General features: G+C 41.2%; 1 protein-coding gene across 3 annotated transcripts in view; it reads left to right on the top strand.

The window, feature by feature from the left end:
- Positions 1-20,518, top strand: part of NCOA7 (nuclear receptor coactivator 7) — an 82,950-nt gene that overhangs the window by 48,145 nt on the left and 14,287 nt on the right. For 2 of the 3 annotated variants that reach the window (XM_058020116.1, XM_058020115.1), the window contains exons 4-10: positions 10,642-10,721; positions 11,516-11,623; positions 12,405-12,503; positions 13,563-13,688; positions 15,880-16,064; positions 17,496-18,529; positions 19,939-20,107. In XM_058020116.1, coding sequence (XP_057876099.1) covers positions 10,642-10,721; positions 11,516-11,623; positions 12,405-12,503; positions 13,563-13,688; positions 15,880-16,064; positions 17,496-18,529; positions 19,939-20,107 — 1,801 coding nt within the window. The remainder of the gene's footprint in view (positions 1-10,641; positions 10,722-11,515; positions 11,624-12,404; positions 12,504-13,562; positions 13,689-15,879; positions 16,065-17,495; positions 18,530-19,938; positions 20,108-20,518) is intronic. The other variant, XM_058020117.1, reaches the window with a different exon arrangement.

The raw sequence follows: 20,518 nt of genomic DNA, 5'->3' as shown, positions 1-20,518 counted from the left end.
ACAATGACTGAAAGGCAGCTGTTTTCAGGTGACTTGTTTTGGAATGAGAACAAATGGTCTTGAATCCTGGAGGATCAGTGTTAAGGCCACCAGGTTATATGGAAGCTGTGCTGTTAACAGATGTTTGCTAGAAACAGTTGCACAGAGAAGGGATTCCTTGTCCATAGGCAGGAGAATTCAATCTAAGCAGTAAGTACCAGTAATAATGTTGTTAGCATTTAAGTTCTGAAAATTTGTATGGAAATCTTAACACTGGACAAGCTCCCCATGGATGGTGTCCACTTCAAATTCTCATCTTGGATAAGCTTTTATTTGTTGTTAACTAAGTAAAAGATTCAAATAGTTGAAAGTTGATGTTTTGTATGTAATAACTAGGTATTGCTCATCAACACAACCTTGGCATTATTTGCACCATGCTCAGAGGAAATGAGTGGCACACATGGCACCTAATCTCGAGATGGGAGACTGAGCTGGTTTTAAGACTGCTGTTAGAAGGAAACGAAGCCATATGGATGTATAAAACCAACTTGTAAATTCACCTGTTGATAGTAATCTAATGTATATTTCAAGTAGGAAGCAAGGGAATTGAATGGGAAAGTGAAAGAAGAACATGAAAACTGTCCCAGAACATAAAAAATAAGAGATTTCTTAACTGTGTTAAGAACAAAAGAGAAACTAAAAATAATTTTAAGCAGTTGAATTTTCAGTAATTTTCTAGTGCTTCTGACAGCAAGGAAGATGAAAGGACATAGAAAAAGAATTGATCTATTTATATGCTGTGGTGTGATTTTCTCCACTCAGTTAGAAAGGGAGGTAAACAGTAGCGTAATAGACACAAATTGGTTTTTTTTAAATTGACAGAGCTGTTTTTCACATACAAGTCTTGAGAGTTTATTGATGAATTCATGATAACTGATGTGGTTTTTTTCAGTAAACCTTTAAAAAAGGTTGATACAAAATTTTTATGTTCCTGCCTTCATTTTCAAATAGTCAATCAAGGCAAATTTCATTTGTAAGCATTACGTTGCTGATGTCATGTACTAGTATTTTGTGAGTTTATATTCTAGAATGTCTCAAGTTTAAGATTTGGATGGTAGGTCACTCTGGTAGGATGACCAAGTGCGTTTAGCTCTGAAGGGGTCAGTAGCTTTCTGGGTGAGGGGGGAAAGTGCCCATCACAGGTTACCAATGCTGAATTGTGTGAATTGAGTGGTAACTTGAGTACAGGCAGATTACATGTTTTAAGGTAGGTTGTAGAACAGAGCTTTCCAGGATGAATGGCCTGTTAACTGTGAAAAATTACTTGGAGTGCTTCATGTGCCTATTTACCTGACTGTCAACTTGGAAAACATCATTTTGGAGGCAGAAAAATCCTACAGTACTTGGAAGTTTTATGCAGGTGAGTAAAAGAAATTACAGTGTGGCCACTCTACAATGCTACTGAACCTCTGTGTCCAAGCCTGGAGGTGTGTGTGATTCCAGGGGGAAGAAGTGCAAGAGGGGCATTAGGAGAGCCCATCCCATTCCAGACCAGAGCCCATTTAGGGTAGCATATGTTCTCCCACAAGAGCCACACCTGGATGTCTGGGGAAGATTATGAACACAGTGAATTTTGTAAAGGCATCCACAGTACTGTCCTCTTCTGAGCTGCTCATATTTCATGCATTTAGAGTGCTCTACCATGTGCTTTTCTTGCCTCTCCCTGGGCCTGTGCAGGTTTCTGCAGGATCTTTTGGTGAAGTGTACACAGGTTTGCTGCCATTTTCTTAAAGAGCAAATCTTGCTTCTGCTGGCTTTGTTGGGTGCCCATGGGTTCTTGTATAAGAAACTGAACTGTCAATCACCATCTCCAAGACTCTTATCATTTTTCTTGTGTGTTTCTTTGTTGTTTTCTGACTGCTTGGTTGGGTTTTTGTTTGTTCTTTTCTCTCTATAAAATATCCTTCTTACTTAGTTTCCTTTCCAGGCTGAAGATCTTCAGCATTCTTTACATGTATGCTCTTTCATGGCTTTGCTTGTCCTTGTTAGTCTTCTCTGGACCTCCAGGACCCAGGATACTGGAACAGGGGATGTTTTTACTCTTAATTCAGGTTCTATGACTTGTTTTACTGTGAGTTCTGTTCAGCACAGCTCAGGGAAGAAGGAAAATGTTGGAGACTAGAGGGAGTTGTGAGAGACTACCTTGGTTATAACTCTTCTTGAGGGAGAAAAAACCCAAGACCCTTATCCTAAATTAATTGTGTAATTGAAATATCATAGCAAAGAGCTTTGACGGGCTCAGCAGACCAGGACATAGAGAGAAACAAGTGGAGATTAGAAATCAGGGATACCTTTTTAACAGTGGCATAAATTATTGAGGCAGAAAATTAAAAAGTGGTGTTTCTGTCCTGGGGGAAAAAAAATCAGGATTTGCTATTTTACAAAGTTAATTCCACTATAGCAATTACTCAAAGTAAGACTGACATCTTGTCAGTCAATGACATCTTGTGATCTATTCTGGAAAGGTCAGGCTGTGGAATGACAGGCTGGTGTTTAGTTAGCTAAAACTGATCTCACTGCTGAAAGACCCAGGTGTGTTTCCAAGGGCTGCCTGTTTTCCCATGGCCTGAGTTTTCAGAAAGAGGGAGCACTTAGGTTCTTAATTATATTTAAACTCAGATGCACTTAACATCTCTGAAAAGTGGTCCCAGAGGAAGAGAGGAAGGCTGTGGAGCAGTTGGTCCCATAGCCCAGGGTGAGGCTGTGACAGGTGTGTGTGTGCAGGAGGTGAAAAGGAAGTGTGTCAGGAGAATTAATAAAGAGATTTGTCATATTTCTGCCAGGGATAATGAAGGGAAATAAGTCTTTGTGGTTAGCAAGTTCATCACTTCCAGGATCCACTGGCTCATCATGCCTGGGGTAGTCTGGCTTTTCTAGGTTGTGCCAGCTGCCTGCTGAGGCTTGTGCTTGCTGAGCACGAGTGCCCTGTGGAGTTAGCCTTGAGTACCTGCAAGGCACAAGCAGCTCTTCAGTGGTGTGTCCTGTGCTGGGATAAAGAGTTGGACTTTCACAGGTCTTTCTCTTCCATGTTTCCTGGAGGGCTGTCAAGCAGGCAGATTGCATCCTTTGCCTCTTGCCCTACCCAGGCTTCAGAGTCTGCACCGTGAGTGCCTGCGGAGCAGTGCTCTGCAGCGCCCATGTGTGTCAGCTCTCTCCCCTGCCCAGTGACTCACCGTAGCTCTCTTGGGATTTCTGCCCCCAGGGAATAGGCAGAATATTCTCATTTTGGTTTCAGACATTCTTCTCCAAGACAGGAATATTCATAAGCCAAGTATGTTAAAAGCACAATATAGTGCATTTGAAATCATGTTGCAAATCTTGGTCTCCAAGCAGAGGCAGAGGCAGTCATTTTTAGGGTGTCTGCATAACTGAGGCATGGAATCCTCAAGGCAGGCTTTTAATTTCTCTTCTCCACCAAGTTCTCATATTGTGCTTGAAATGCACTGTTGAAAGTGAATATAAATGCTCTGAAAAGCAGCACTCTCTTCATGTGCATTTAAATAATAATACAAAGTTAAGCCAGATTTTTTTGATTGTAACGTCCTCACTCCCAGCCTTCTCTACTGACATTTCCTGATATCTTCTCAATCTGTTGCGACATCTCTGTTGCAACTTGTTGGGTCATGCTTGGGATCCAGCAGCAGCTTGTATAAACTGAGTTGCTCTATTCTATGGCTTCTGAGCATCTGCATGATGAAGTGATGACAGTCAGCAGCACATCAGATGCTGGTGTCATCTCCAGATGCAAAAAGAGAGCATGTGTCCTGTATCTTTAGAATCTTTGTGATTTTCATCTCTATTTTTAGCCTCTGACCTTGTGAATACCATTCAGTAGACAGGACAGTACCTTGCTTGATTTTAGGAGACTCTGTCCTGGTTGACTTACATGGCATAGCCTTCCTTCCCAGGCAAGCTATGCTGTGTTCAAGCAGCAAAGTAAATGAAGAAAGCCAGCATGTGTAGTGTTAACCGTTTTCTAAAATGTCTATATTTTCTCTTGTGATACCTAAGTGTTCCTTCCCTCAGCCCTTACTTTGTTGACAGGTTAATTTTCCTCGCTCTGTATTGTCCTTAAGTACCTAATGTAGTGGATAGCCAGAAATTTTATGGTGATACTTTAGTGAAAGATGTGTTTAGATGCTGACGTGTTCCTGAATAGGATTCACAAGTAATGCTGTCAGACCACAAAGGAGCTAAAGCCCTTTCTTGGGGATGAAGTAAATAAAGAGGAAAATTAAGTTCCTTAAATATTTGCAGTTTTTTGTGTAGAAGCTGCAGTATGTGAATATTGCATGAATATCAGTAGTAAAATTTTTACTGAAGTGTGCCTAAAAATGCCTAATAGCAGAAGGAGTTACTACTTTTTTTATCACTTCTTTGAACTGATTGTCATTTTCCCTTGAGGCTCAGTAATTTCTGGTGATCTCTTTACTCCTTTGAAAGAATTGCTTGGAAAATAATTAGTGGACAGTCAGTTTTTATTGAGAGTGGAGAAAAGTTGTTCAAGGCATGGCTATTTCAGGGTCATGTGTCTGGATTTGTGCTGCTCAGGGAATTGCTATGTTCCTGTATCAGGAGAAGTCCCACTGATGAAGGAGCACAAGTGTGATCGTGGTAGGTGACAGCTGCCCTTTTGTTTCATGTGACTTCAACAGCAGCAAAGGAGAAAACCAACTGATAGGATTCAGTAGAGTAAAAATATGCAGAAATAAGGTGAGGGCTTTTCAGGAGATTGGAGAAAGCAGGAAGCAGAAAAGAAAAGCAGACACCTGAATTGGTGAGAAAGTGTTGGGATTTTTTTGTTTCTCATTTAACATGGTAGCAGTACACTACCCAAATCTGGGTAGGGAATATGTCTGCCTAACTTGCTGGTTTTCTTCAGGGAGATAGGTCTGATGAGATGGCTAAAAAACTTTTTTATATGCCTGCCCCCTAACTGCTGCAGCTGGCTGAAGCAGGGGCTGGGTCTCTTTTCTCAGAGGCTGCTGCAGCTGAAACATCAGAGTGGGTGGAAGGTGTCCCAAACCAGGAATCTGGCCCCTGTGGTGGTGGGGTTCACCCACGCTTGACAGGAGCTAAAAGAAAGATTTTTTTTTTATTTAAAACTAGTAATTTTAATGTGAATGCTGTTCAGTTCATCACTTTGAGAGTCATGAGAAAAGCCAGAAAGATGTTTTAAATCACAATTACATCATTCTGTGCACAAATTGGTGCATAGCAGAATTGCTGAAAGTTATTAAAATCTTAGGGGAGAAGGAATGGAAAGAATTGCTTAGATAAACTGATTTGTCTTCCCCCTCTATCATCCCAAGTAGGTCTTTCATGTTCTTGAGATCTCTGTGTGTAGAGTCACTTAAGTGATACTGTATTCCATCTCTGTCACCATAATTGGTATCAGGCCTCATTCATTGATAAGGAAGCTACCCAGGAAGCTTTGTTTGCTTAATTTCTTATCACTACCCTGATTAGGTTACTCTGAGGGATAACTGCTCTCCCCTGAATTTATTGTGTTTCAGATTCTTTTAAGCTACCTGTAAGTTTTCACTCCTTTGTCCTGGTGCTTGGCTAGACTATAGTAATATAATTTTATTGCTTCTAACAAATCTGTAATAGAGATGTGGGACTGGACTGGAGTGTCCTGAAACAGCAGTGACATACTGAACAGCATGGAAAAATTATTTGTATATGATATGGAAAAATTACTAGTATCATACATGCTTAAGGAAACCCTCTTTTCTGTCACCATCACATATTATTGGTTTTCTCATAGCTTAAAACCTGTGTTTGGTTTTACTTCCTCCAACTCAAAAAGGAGGTAGTAGGAGAAGAAAAACTAGCAAAAAGGGCATCCTGTGTGATCAGAGAAATGGGGGAGTCCAAAGTATCGCAGTATTAGTCACTTGGAAAAAGTTAAGTAACTGAGAAAAGATGCTGGAAATCTGTGACATCATGAGTGGTATGCAGAAGGTGAATAATGACTATTTATTTTTTCACCCTTAAAATAGCATTAATTAGGATGTTCAGGCAAGTATGAGGTACAAGAAGGGAAGCACTGCTTTATGAGCACATGTTAGCGTGGGGTTCATGGGCACAGAAGTGGTGTGGAGCTCTTGAAAGAGCAGAACAGCTCAGTGAATGGTGTTACTCTGGGAAATCTGGGATTTTGGGGCTAATCAGGGGAAAGATTTCCCTACTGACAGGCGGCCTAAATCTTTGGTAAGACAGAAATTAATGAGTAAAATGGACTTTTGCACCAAGTGTGCCATTGCCTCTGTCCTCTCAGGCTGCTGAGTTTGTTTGCCAGGTGTGGAAAGCGGTCAGTCCTGTGTCCCCTGTTTGCTTGGGCATTCCTGCCAGCAGTGCCAGGCCTGGGGCTGGCGGTGGCTCAGGAGCTGCCCGGCGGGTTCAGCTGTCACTGCCAGCACTGCCTCACCTCACACTCATCGGGGCTGGGCAGCAGCAGTGCTGATGGCATCATCCTGCATGGGGATGGCCCGTGCTCCATCTGGGCAGCCCAGGAGACTCCTGAAGCTCCTTGACCTGTTCTATCTACTTACAGAGCTATTTACACAGTTGCAGAGGTGTAATTCTCCTATCATGCGTCAAGGTCTTCTGGGTGATAAACTGATTGACCTCTTTATCATACTCCTTCCATAGCTGGTTTCCAAATTACTCTTAGGTAGCTCTTTTTTGTAAGGTTTCCTGTAACACTGCTAAATGAAATGTCAAGAGTCTGCTAGGAAACTGAGATGCAAATATATCATTACAGGCAGAAAAATTCCCATTCTAGACCTGCCTGTTTTCAGTAAGCCTGTATTTTCTTGCCTGTTCTCACTTGGCATTCTTCTTCTCCCTGCTTATTATTTTACTATTTTTACATAATTCTCAATTTCCAAGTTTCCCAAAACCACAGAGAGGTTCAGTCCACCCACTCTGCCTTTTGCCTAAAAATGTGGTGTGATCCAATTTGCATTAACACCTAGTCACTTCTCATGGTGTGCAATCCCATCTCCAGCATACAGCAGTGTAGGAAAATTTGGGACTCAGAACCGTGAGTCATTTCACCACTAAGCAAGTGTTCAAGTTCAAAAAGTAGCCAAAGGCAGTTGTTTAAAGCCTGTGGAGTTCTTTATGGAGTTCTGACTGAAAGAAACGTGGTTCCTGAGGCTTCCATCATGCCTGCGTGTGCTCTGGGTGCCTCTGTGGCTATACAAGAGCTGTCTGCCTTCAGATCATGTCAGAAAACATTTGGCTTCCTGGAGGAGAAATGGGAAAAGATCAGGGGAACTGGAGAGACAGTATATTGTGTGTGTTTAAGTATATTAAGTGCGCTGCTTTGGCTGGCTTGCCAGTCACTCTGCTGTGAACCATTCATCTTGAGCACGATTTTGTGACCTTGGCCTCAGCACATGAGGGTATGTGGGCTTAGCAGTTCTGTCAGGTTTAATGGGATTCATTGCAGTCTTTTCTTCTGGAGGTCTGAATTTTTAATTCATTATTTTAAATCTTTATATGCACAATTAAAAACATAGGCTAGTTAAGAATTCACACTATTCAAGTAATTAGGATGTTATTTTGAATTGCCCAGGCCTGTCTAGTAGTTAGGCATAATGTATGGACAGTGTTCTCAACCCTTTGTTACTGGGATAGAAAAAAAACCAGGGAGCAGTAGGGGTAGAAGAAAACAGTATCCAAACACAAAATGTCAGATTTTGTTTCAGGAGACAAATAAATTCACAGACTGTGACTGTGACTTCTTTTAGCCTGCAGCTAAACAGGCTATACAACATGTATTCTTGCACATAGGTGTGAAAGAAAATTGCCTAACTGTTCAACTTATTTAGGATTTATTAACATTTATTGACAAAAAAGCACAGTATCTTCTTTAATCTAAACTCAGTTTGCCTTTCAAACTTCTCTTTTTCTTGTCCTGCAGTTAGGTTCTTAACTATGTGTGCCTGCTTAGTTCTCAATTGTACTACACTTGTGTTCAGGATCCTACTAAACAAACAGGTTCACAGTCTTGTCAGCCAAGAACTAGAGCATATTACATGTCTCCTGTGAATACAGTATATATAGGTAATGTAAATGTTATACAGGTTATAGCCTTTTCCTGGATAGTATTTCTTATCTCCAAACTTAGCAGGCAATGCAATTAGGAGGACCTGGAAAATACTGATATTTCACAGGGTGAGACAGAGGTGTCTTGCCTCCCAGGTAGGAAGCTGCAGGGGAAAAATTGTCTGTATTGCTGTTTTATGGTCTTTTTGTGCCACAGGGGCATAGTGGTTGCTGTTGTGGTCAGCTCTCCATTTTTAAACACAAAACTTTGAAACAAAAATGTTCAGCTCATAGCAAATATTATAAGCTCTTCAGAGAAACTGCTTTTATTGCATATTGTTATTCCTGCCATCTACATGCAGACTTAAACTTTTTCCCGTTCAGCAGGTGCAAAATCTCTTTCTCTCTCTACGTCTCTCTGGCCTACTTTTATTTTTATTCCAACTCTTCCAGGGTTTTACTGGTATGTGTCTAGTTACTGTGAAATTGTTGCTCTTAACTGTTTCCTACCTTGTGTACTGTTTCAGAGATAAGTAAGGGTAAAAGATCTGAAAACTTGTCTGCTTTTTTCACCTAGAACAAGTCTAGCTGAAAGATCTACCTTTCTTGTCTTTCTCCAGGGAAAGGTCACAAAAAGTTCAGGTAGTTTGCCTTCATGTGTGCTATGTAGTTGTAATTACAGTTATCCTGGACTAGTTGAAGTGGTTTCTCCTGGTAGCACAAAACAGTGTGAACTCAGTAGTTGGCAGGGTTTCTTCAGGCAGGATTGTGCTATATTGGCAGTTTTATGCAGGTAATGGATAAAGAAAACATCCAGTATTTGTCAGATTTTTTGTCATGTTGTCATTGTGTTTCTGATGGTTTAATACTCTGCCCTGCTGATGCTGCCATTACCTGCTTTTCCACACACTTTCACTTTGATCAGCAGAAGGTGGTGTGACAATGGTGAAAACACAAATGGCCAGAAAAACACAGTAAGAAAGCTAATTTAAAAAGTTTCAATGTGGGTGTCCAGTCTCTGAGGTGAAGTGTCTGAGATCATTGAGTGATGCTGTGTTTCAAAATGCTGTCAGGGAAAAGCCAGCATCATCCTGATCTTCCCGTTCCTCCCGCTGTCCTTCATGCCATGTACACCATATGCATGTACTTAAACTGAGTTTGGTTTCTACACCAAAGAGGCTTCCTGCCTCTTTTGCCTTATTGCAGTGTCTCTAACCAGTGCACTTCTCATGATGCATCCCTGGCAGCTGGTGGGTGGGATATGCCAGCAGTAACACCTGGAGGCATGTCCCGGTGTGAGTCTCTCCCGACAGAGGGAGCAGCCCCACACTAAGGCAGCCCCACAGCATTCATCTTGCTGTGGCCATGGGCCAGCAGAAGGCTCAGTCCTGCACACTGGGCCCCTCCTTGTTTCTTGTGTACATTACAGTGTGGCAGGCGAGTCCTCGCCCTTCCTTTTACTATCGGCCTCTTGCTCCCTGGAAATAGCAAAGGTTGCAGCAAAGCCTGAATGCAAGTCAGAAGCCCTGCACTGCCATTTCCAGTCCTTTCCTCCCTGATCTTCCAGAGCTGCTGGCTTGGACCACAGGAGGAGTTCACCCTGGACAGCGTGTCCCTGCTCCTGGTCCCGGCTGCTGGTTTTGCTGGGCCCAGCCTTGCCTGATCTTCTTGGCTCTCCCCGCTTCATCCAGGCAGCAGCATCCTGCTGGAGGCAGTGGGAGCTTTCTGAGGGCTTGGGGGCAGTGAGGCAGGGAGAGCCATGAATTGCCTCCTGGCACCCCATCCCCACTCCTGGAGCTGGGGCTGCATGCTGCCCTCGCTCCCCCCAGGTACGTGGGGCTGGGCTCTGGGTTTGGAGGGAAGCCTGGGGCTGGGGCTGGCTGGGCAGCTCCATCTTCCCTGAGCCTTGGCTTTCCTCACCCACTGCTGTTGTAAGAACTGGAAATCTCTGCCCTGCTCTGGTGCTCACAGCTCACGAGTGCCTTTTGGGTCCTGCAAGGGTTTGGGTTCTGCTGCTGTAGTGGGTTCTGTGTGTTGCAGCTGATAGAAAAACCATTCTGGACAAACTTTCTGCTTTCTCTTACTTGGCTGTATACATGCATGCTTTGCAGGACTCTTGGCACATTTTTACCTTCAGAGATTAAAGCAGTGTTTAAACATATTGTACTTATGAAGTGGTGACTAACCAGTATTTGTTGTGGTTGTACCAAGGCAGTAGATATGAGTATATTCACCTGATGGTACAAAGTACTTGTATCCAGAGCTGAACTGTGTAGGAATCACCAAGAAACCATGGGAGCAGTTGTGAATTGCTATGGTATCATATATACATTACACCTGCAGAGTTCCTGAATGATTACTAAACCTGCTGTACTTGATGAAGTTTTCTTGCCTTACAATTTAATCTTAAGGCCTAATAGGTATTTTAATGTGTCCTTTTGTTCTTCTTCACAGCTGCAGTTTGCACATAATGTAGATTTCTTTCAAAACCTGCTGAAAGGTAACCATGTTGACAGTCACTTGAATTTTTTTTCTCTTTAGATGATAATCAAAACAAAAGCAATGAAAAGAAAGAGAAGAAGATGGTTTCTCAGAAGCCCCATGGTACCATAGAATATATAGTAAGTGCTGGTGTGTGGTATGTTCATGCCTGCCTTTTGAAAGTGGAGTTGTTGAGGTTGAGAGGGGGGCAGTGGCACAAAACTGTGAGCACTAATTCCTTCTCAGTTTGCACTTATCTCAATAGGGATTGCTTCTCTTGTTACCATTCAAATACCACCATAATGAGGAGAGCTAGGGTCACATCCTGAATCTCTGCTCAACCCAGGATCTCTGCCTCTTTCAGCTGCCAGTTCCATTTTTACTTCTGCATTATGGATCTCTAATAGAGCAGTGGTTTTGTTATTCTGAAAAATACTCCCATTCTACAGCTGACCTGTGCTGGATGAGATGTGTTCCTCTAAGCTGGAGCAGGGCAGCAGTGTGCTAGCTCTGCTCTGTGTGTGAGCCCTCAGGTCGCTCAGTGCATTCCCCTCTACCACGCAGAGCCTCTGTGTGAGGTGGTGTCCCAGCTGGGAGCTGCAGAAATGCTGACGTGCTGTCGCTGCTGGAGATGTAGTGAACTTTGCAGTGTATGACCTCTTACCCCTTGCCAGACCAGTTGTAAATACAGATGTGCTAATTTAAAGTTTTAAGAGAAAAGGAGAGGGACATCTGTAACACCTCTACGTTTTTTCTACTGTATATTGTGAAAGAATATTTCTGTCCTTTTTTTTTTTTTTGATACTGGCTTATCACCTAAGCTATTAAATAGATGTCTGTCAAGTCTATCCCTGCAAACAGTCTGCTAAATGGGTTTAGTTCATGTGTGGTGCTGTGTTCAATATGGTATCTTAGTCACCAACTCTTTCTTCAGGCTGGAAATCAGGACACCATAAACAGCATAGCATTAAAGTTCAACGTCACCCCAAACAAGCTGGTGGAGCTCAATAAGCTTTTCACACAGACAATTGTGCCAGGCCAGGTAAATCTTTTATTTATTTGGGTTTTTTTTAATATCTGAAACATAACTATTTGCTATGTATTTAGAAGTTTTTTACTACTTACATGTATATTTTAGGTACTTGGATACAAGGATAATGGATGCTAATTTAAAGCCCTCCCTTAAAGGGAAACTCAGTAGATTATTTCTTGGAATTGGTGTGATGGGAAATCTTTGTAATTGCCATATCTGACTTGTTATTTATGTACTGTCACTATAGCCTAAAGATGACTCTGAAGCTCAAGAAGATAATACAGCTGTTGTGAAGGAGTTGGATTATTGGGAAGTCTGGATAAATGCAATCTATAATGCATTAAAGAATTAGAGAGAGACAGAAATTGAAATGCCTTTGTGCCATTATGTTGGGTATGAGTCAGTCTCCTGTAAGATGAGAAATAAATGAAGTGAGACTTTTTAGGAGAGTCCTAAATCCTGAAATTTCCGGGACTGGAAATGCAAGAGTGGAGAATAACACTTGGTTCATAAACAGCAGGTCTCTACTTCTGCTTCACAGCCATGCAGAGGTTGAAGTGTCTTGATTTGCAGATAAGGAAACTGAGGCACAGAGAGATGGTGTGACTTGCCTAAGAATACCCAGCAGACAAAAGCTGGAATAAGGAAATTAGCTTAATTTTTCTGAATGTTTTTAAGGTGTACATTGCAGATATGAGTGATCAGTATTGTGTTGTCTTTCTAATATAACATAGTTAATAACCTTTTAAAGCTTTTGCCTCACTGTTTTGAAATGCCTGTTTGTATTTAGATTCTCTTTGTGCCAGATACAAGTGCTGGGAGGCTGTCTTCTAGTCCTGGTGCTCCTGTTTCTCCTTCATCATCAGATGCTGAATATGATAAACTCCCTGTAAGTCAGACATGCTTCACTGGTCTTAAACTCTCAAAATATTTTCTGATTCTGAAGCTGAGAATCAAGGCTGTGTTTTTTGAGTTTACAGGCATTTCTTGCATTAAATTAGTTTGCTGTACTACAAAATTTACCATTGTCTTAAAAATACTCCATATTAAGGGAATTCTGCTTGTGGAAACGCATTACAGGTTCAGTTGGGCCCTAAGTCTATCAAAACTACTAAAATAGTGTAGTACACAATCTTTAAAGAATGGAAAGCTAAATATGAAACATTATGTAGTGTTTCCTACTGGAGATTTTTATGCTGCTCTGTAGTCCAGATCCTTGATCCTGCACTGGCATCCTTGAACAGGGAGGCTGTTGGTTTAGTCTGAGCAATCAGTTTCTTTCTAGTTAAATTGTAGTGGTACCCATATACAAACTTGTCTTTAGACAAGACTGCTGGATTTAATTTTTGTAAAAGGTCTTGGCATAGCTGATCTTTCATTTTCTTTAGAAGGGTGATTGGCCATGATGATTTTTAGATAGTACCTTTAGGCAGTTTAGCTGCCTTCAACATATTTAACATCTGCTGAGATGAAAGTGATTAGTCATAGATGAAAGTAATTAGTCATTTCAAATACATCACTAATCCAAAGTGGAGAGAAGCTTGGAGTGAATAATTGTGTTTAACCTTACCCCTGTGCCATCTGCATGGGGAATCACACCAGTGCTCTGTGAGCAGAGGTCTTCAGTGTAGATGATGTGTCAGGGCAGGCCCTCTCCTACTGAGATGTGTAATTGAATTTTGGTGAGTTGACCTGCCTTGATGTTTTTTAATTTCTTGCCTGTTATTTGTATGGAGTTTCTTGTAAGGTTACAAGGATGGGTTTGTTGGTTTTTTTTCAATACAGGACACTGTAGGAAGTGTACATATATACTTACATACATGACCATTGTTTTTATTCCTTACGCAAACAGAAAATAATTGTTTAAACCTGGCCTTTTAGTTTTCAAAAATCTACAAGTATGTGATTCTTGTCCTGTTGCTCTGCACTGAACTTTTTCTTTTCTAAGGATGCTGATTTGGCAAGAAAGGCTTTCAAACCAGTGGAGAGAGTCCTTTCCTCTACTTCAGAAGAGGATGAGCCTGTGGTTGTCAAATTTTTAAAAATGAATTGTCGTTACTTCACAGATGGTAAGGTAGGTGGAACCTGATTTTTGGGCATTGTTTGAGATTATCTTTGGATAAGTGAGAGATGAATACTGGGGGAGTCAAATCTGCTTAATGTTTTTAAAGAATGTAAAAGTGATGTTGGCTTTATCTATTACTGTTGCGTTTGTTGGTACTGTGATAATATGCTGTATAATTTTGTTCTTTTGCTTGTGTGTTGCTAGATACACAGAGAGAACTGCACTTCCGAGTTAAGACATGTCTGGATTAGTTGTCCAGTTCCATCAAATTGAGCAACAGCTTTATAAAATGAGTACATGCCAGTCTATTTCATTTATGACATGAAGATAAATTTTAACTGTTTCCAGAGCAGCGTTTCCAAATATGTTTATTAGGCTTCTGCACTTGTGTTGTGCAAGCCTAATAAAAGAATGAATATTCCATTATACAGTCTTTTCTTTCTGTTTCTTGTAACATAGGCCAGGACTGTAATCTTAAATTACAGCAAGTGTTGTAGAAGCACAGAGCTTGGGTAGTATTTTAGCCCTTTTCTCAAGGTTGCAAGACACTTCTTCCTGAACTGCCTACTTTGACATATCTGTCCCTGTTGACTCTGGTTTCAGTTAGCTGTCTGCGTGTTTGGGTTTTCAAGTTCTCTGGAATTTATAACACTGGAGATGCTAATCATTGTAGTTGCAGCATTTTTTTCCCCCTAGCCCTGACTTTTGTAAGATGGATGTGTTTATACCTAGGGTTTCTGGCTTCTTTTGCATTGAGTGGATGTAGGCTGTATTTATCAACTGCAGTTTTACAGTCTGCATTTTGTAGAATGTAATAGAGGACTACCTGATGTCTGGCATGTAAATTAGGGCAGTACTGTCACTTGCTATGTGATGCTTGTTAGATGCAGGGGATACAGATTGCCAATTACAGATTTATGGCTGCAGGATGAAAAAAGTAATTTTCAGCCAGAGCAGTCAAAAATGAGATGGCTTCTTCGCCAGTTTAGCTGAAATCTCTTGTTGCCTGGCTTCCTGCAGTGGCTGAGTGTGAAGTACATCCTGCTGATGTATTCTATTGTGACTTCTGGGAGAAGCCTCTGCACTTGTTTTCATTCTGTCATCCAAACACAAACCAAGCTTGAGGAGCGAGTCATACAGGAGAAGTGAATGGGAATACAAATAGACTTTGCTTTATAAAGGAGCAGGCATTCATGTGCTCATTTGCCACTGCCAAGCCATCAGCTTGATATCTTAACTGCTTTAAACAAAGCCCCACAAACCAAGCTTGTGGTCTTTTACCTGTGTATTTATGAGCCTTCCTTGGCTTGCCTTGCAGATGACCTCATATAATTAATAGTACCTGCAGTGTGGGCCATTCCAGTTGATCTCTGTCTCTCATTTGTCAGATGTCATGATTTACAAACAGATTCTGAGTTAGTCTGGTGAATTTTTTACTTCATGTGGAGGAGAGGGTGCAGAAGCGAGACAGTGGCAATCTTTCTTCTAAACCTTGGAAGATGGTCAGTTGCCATGGATTGATGATGAGTAATGGCTGATGCAGCAGCATTTTATCAAATCCATTGCTAGAGCATATTTTGAAAAATTAAATGAGTCCTCTGCAGCTGTGCAGAATATGCCTGGACCAATCATAGCAGCTGTTTCTAGGTTGTTTCTAGCTTCTGTGGGAAGAAGCTTCATACCAGATCCCTGTATGGAGAAGCTTTTTGGGTGTACCTCTGGGAAAGTAGATCAGGGGGACCTCTGATGTTAGCTTGGCATAGTAACCTGGATTTTTCCATGAGTAAAACTGCATGCTAGTGTGTTGGTTGCATGTAAATTCATGGATCAAATGAAAGTAGCTGCATCCAGAATAAAATGCCATGTAGCTTTTAAAAAATAAATACACTAATCTGTTTTGAGATTGATTAACAATCACATTTTTAGCTTATAGCAGTCAGCACTGAAAGTTGAATAGGTCAGATGTTCTTCCTCCTCAGCCAGGAACTTGGATGTTACTAAGAATTTTTTTTTCTCTCCTTATAATGTCTGACTTGATGCAAAGTATTGGAAAGCAAAGTATTTTGCTATCAAACACTACACGACACAATATAAAGAAGCAGGGAAGTGGTTTTGCTTTTGAGGATAGTAGCCTAAAGTCCAGCACCCAGTGATAAGTGCATTACATGTGATGTGCTGACTCTTTCTTCTCCTGTTTCAGGGCGTCGTTGGAGGAGTCATGATAGTAACTCCAAACAATATCATGTTTGACCCACATAAGTCTGATCCTCTGGTGATTGAGAATGGCTGTGAGGAGTATGGGCTCATCTGCCCCATGGAGGAGGTTGTCTCCATAGCTCTCTACAATGACATCTCTCACATGAAGATTAAAGATGCATTGCCATCGTAAGGAGTGTTGTTCCCTGAACTTACATTTGCAGATTTTCAGTAAGGGTCATGGAAAAGGGCTGGGGAATGGGGGAATGGAGGGGAAGAGTTTCAGTGCAACAGTGTGAAGTGCTGGCTAAGGAATGATTCACTTGTGTTGTTCTTCGGAACAACTCTCTCTTTAGAACGCTAAAGCGGCATTAAACACAAATGGGTGACAGACATGAGAACCCAAGTGCAAAGACTCCTTTGCAGTAATTAATAAAAGCATTCGTAATATGCCACACTCGGCTGTGGCACTGACCTGTCTCTGGGGCCCTTTCAGTGGATGTGAAGAGGTTTAGATTTTGACCATTACTGTGTTACCAGGACTGTTCTCAGAGGAGTATTTGAAACTTTTGAAGGTAACACCACCATAGCTACCATCTTCAGGACTTACAGAAACACCATACTGTGGAATACTTCTATCTCAGAACCAGAAATGCATTGATAGTTATAATCTATAATACATTATAGACTTTCTAGGGTGGGCTGCTTTCATTTATGCACAAACAAGGCACTTCTTATCTATTTGTTCTAAGCAGGATTTTGTTCTTACAGGCAATACCTGTTTGAACAGTGAAATTCATTAAATTTCTCATTTCAAGAAAAACTTTCCAGATACTTGGTACACTCATTTCTGGAATATTTAATAACTTCTTAGTAATTTTTAAGTGATGAGGATCTTGTCTGATTCTCCTCAGAGTTTTAGCAGCAACAAAGAGCTGAAGTTTTATGAAGAGCTGATACGTTTATTCAGAATTTTTCATTTTGAAATATTTTATTATTGTCCTGCTTTAAAAAGAAATGTTTAGGGAAGCCTGCATTCAAACAGTATGTTTGAATAATGGAGACAAATAGAAGAAAGCTAATAACTGTGTTGCCTGTTACTGTTCTGCAGTAAATGTGTTCAAACAGGACACAGCTTATCTCCGATTTTTTTCTTCTCAAAAATACATTGTACTGACAGGGAAGCATGGATAGTTGTAGATGTTGACTCATTGTCAGGTATGGGAAATTACAATATTAACAGGATTTGAATTAAATGCCAGCAGCTAAATACATGTCCTGTGTTTTTTTGTTATGGACCTTCTGATGACTTGCACATTCTTATTACATGTGTTACATTTCTTCACCCACGTGGCATATTCTGCCAAGTGCTTTACTCATTTTATTTTGGTATTACACTTTCAGCATTTTCCTCCATTGTCTTTAAAGTCATTTATTTCCAGTACTGTATGTTTATTTTGGAGAAAGTTATTTTTCAATGAGTTTCATGGTTTAAGTTAATTTGATGTTTAGTTTTTATTTTCATATTTTTTTCCATTTCCATTTTGCTTTTAACATCGTATGTACATCCATCATTTCCCCTGACAGTGACATACCAAAGGATCTTTGTCCTCTGTACAGGCCAGGAGAATGGGAAGACCTGTCCTCTGAGAAAGATATCAATCCTTTCAGCAAATTCAAATCCCTTAGCAAGGAAAAGAGGCAGCAGAGTGGGGATGCATCTGTTGCTCTGGGTGCCAAACAGATAAAGCCTTCAGATAAGGAAAAGTCTGCTGATTTTGAAGTTCTTCAGTCATCGGAGAGTACGGGCTCAATCAAATCAAAGTCTCTGGAGTTTCCCAACAACATCACTGCCAGTGACCATTTGGAAAAGTTTGATGCAGATGCATGTACCAAGGACCCTTCCAGGGGAAAAAATGCTTCAGATACCAAAACCAAAGAAAAATCCCTTCTAGGAAAAGGAGAAGATGAGTTCACTGACCTGGAAAAGACATCATCTCATATGGATAGAGGGTTGGACAGGAAAATCTCAGTAATGGAAGGCTTGCTGGCTGACCCCAGGGACTTGGGGAGAACTAAGCAGCAGGTAACCAAACCTACTACAGAAGTCCAGGAGCACTTGACAGTTGATTCCTTGGAAAAAAAGGACAGTGTTGAACCTAAAGCTGACTTAGACTTAGAGCTGTGTGAAAAGCAAGATGTTATTCCAGAAGTAAACAAATGTGTCAGTACCCCAACAGGTAAGGTGGAGACTGAATTGGACACAAAGAAAGAGCTAGAGAAAGATAAACTTATTGAATTTTACCTCAATAAAGATGGAAATGGGTCTCAGTCATCTGAAGACTTACACAAGGCTGAAATCCAGAAAGGTGAAAACAATAAAGCAATTGGCATAGACCTTACACTTAGCTGTTCAAAGTCCCAAGCTAATGAAGTCCATACAGTTAAAAGTATGGAGCTTGGTTCCTGCTGTGTTGAAAGGAAAGGACCTTCATTAGAAATCAGCTCAGCAGCAGCAGAGGAAAAGGATCTGAAAGAGTCTGTGGACTCTTCATTAGTACCAGCTGTAGACAAGACCTGTCAAGAAACACAGTTAGACAATCAATCAGAAATCAGACTGTGGCTGCTGCAGAAAATTCAAGTGCCAATTGAAGGTAGGTCTATGGTTATCCTTGTTTCCTCTGAGACTTGGACAGCATTATGACGGTAACCTTTGAATTGACAGCCTTCTCTAAATTTCTTCTTTCTGTAATACCTGGTCTCTTTTTACTCCTTGTGTATTTCAATTTTATATAACCTGCTATTTTCAAGTTCTCAATGCTTGTTGTTTGATAAGTAGCTTGTGTGCTCTCTCCACATTCAGTGATCACTGCTTATACCATCTGTAATTCTGTTTGCTGGCTTTAAGAAGGATAGTGGAATGTCATCTAGTTTCAGTATTGGCAGGGACACTTCATGGCCTAGGAATTGTCACTGTTGGTATTGGTAAGCACTGTTGGCTCATTGAAGTCTGTCAGTTTTGTTTCCGATAGTATCCAGGGTAGTAGAGCATTGCTGTGAAGGGGGGCACTGAAGTATTCTTGACAATATTTGCATGTGTCTGGTGTCTCTCATGCTATGGAAACCCTTAAAAAAGTGATAAATAGGAATACATGTATAGTCCTACTGAGTGATCAGTTTTCTCCTGATTGATCACTGCATTATCAGAAATAATTCAGGCTGTTCCAGGAGAGGAGATACCAGAATGCAATCTCTGTTCAGAGCATGTGCACACATATTAGCCATTTCTGTGGCATCCCAGTGCCTCTGAGCAGTAGTCTGTCCTGGAGCATTGATGCTCCTCTCTGGGTAATTTAATGAACTAGTGGACATACCCTTGAGTCAGATGAGGTGGTGGGGGATGAATAAAGTGGAAGTCTCTATTTTAAGAATAGTTGGTCTTAAAATGATTTTTTCTTTTTTTTTTTCATAAGGGTTTCTGCTGGTGGTATTTGGCTGTATGTGTACTGCTGAAACAAGGAAACTTCAGTGTGACTGAAGCTGTACTTAATTAAGCAAGTTTTTTTTTATCACACTAGCAATTTAAGGAGCCTGAACTGCTTCTAGGCTTGGCCTTGTCTTGTGCAGATAAAAGGTGCTGGTATGGCTGTGTGACTGACAGAGTTGAGAAACTGATTGAGCTTTTTGTGTGCGTGCGTGTGTGCATGCAGGATTGCCCTTCAGCCTGGATAGGTTTTCTGGACCCTGACATGTCCCCTTTGCCTGCCTTGTGTTGCAGGCAGCACTCGGCCTGGTCATCTTACCCATTTCTTTACAGGGCTGTTCTGTACACAGCTGTACAGCTGAGGGGGATACAGACTGTGAAAAAGTGGGAATAAATGGCCTCAGTTTAGGATGAATGTGGTTTTACTAAACCAGCTGTGCTGTTGAAGTCAGGTGTAATTCTGTGGATGGTGCCTCTGAGTGTTCCTTTGCACAAGATTGTTAATCTTTGTCAGTGTTTTATCAGCTGCAGCATTTGTGCTTTCACATAAGCAGACTGTTTGTTTTGTGTCTTGTTCAGATATGCTTCCTTCAAAAGAGGAGAAGAGCAAGACTCCTCCAATGTTTCTGTGCATTAAAGTAGGCAAGCCCATGAGAAAGTCCTTTGTGTCTCAGAGCACAACCATGTCTCAGCAGTACAGCAAAAAGATAAAGCAACCTGAGTACTGGTTTGCTGTTCCTCGGGAAAGGTAAGCTGCACTCCTGTCAGCACAGAAATGTCTGTTTGTTACTTTTTAAATGTGAAGTGCTTTCTAGAGCTGAATTTTACATTGCCTACATGGCCCAAGTTGTGAAGTGCAGCAGGGATGCTGAAGGGTGCCCTCATTTCATTGCATGCCAGTGACATAAAGCAATGTTTCTTGCTAATATAGTCTAATATGGCTCTCAGTGGGAATGAAAAAGGCCTCAGGTGCCACTGGAAGATGGAAAGAGGGATATGTATGCAGCTAACATGTGAAAAGAAGTGGGAGATGATCAGGGTTTCTGCTGTAGTCTAGGAAATGGGGGAAAGGGAGCAGTGGCTGGAGGGGCGTGGAATCTACTGAGGTGTCACTGCTAAAAAAAATAAGTATTTCACATGAGCAAAGGGAATCATGTGG

This window comes from Melospiza georgiana, chromosome 3 (assembly GCF_028018845.1).
Source record: "Melospiza georgiana isolate bMelGeo1 chromosome 3, bMelGeo1.pri, whole genome shotgun sequence".
Taxonomy (NCBI): Eukaryota; Metazoa; Chordata; class Aves; order Passeriformes; family Passerellidae; genus Melospiza; species Melospiza georgiana.
This window is presented reverse-complemented; position numbering and strand designations above follow the sequence as displayed.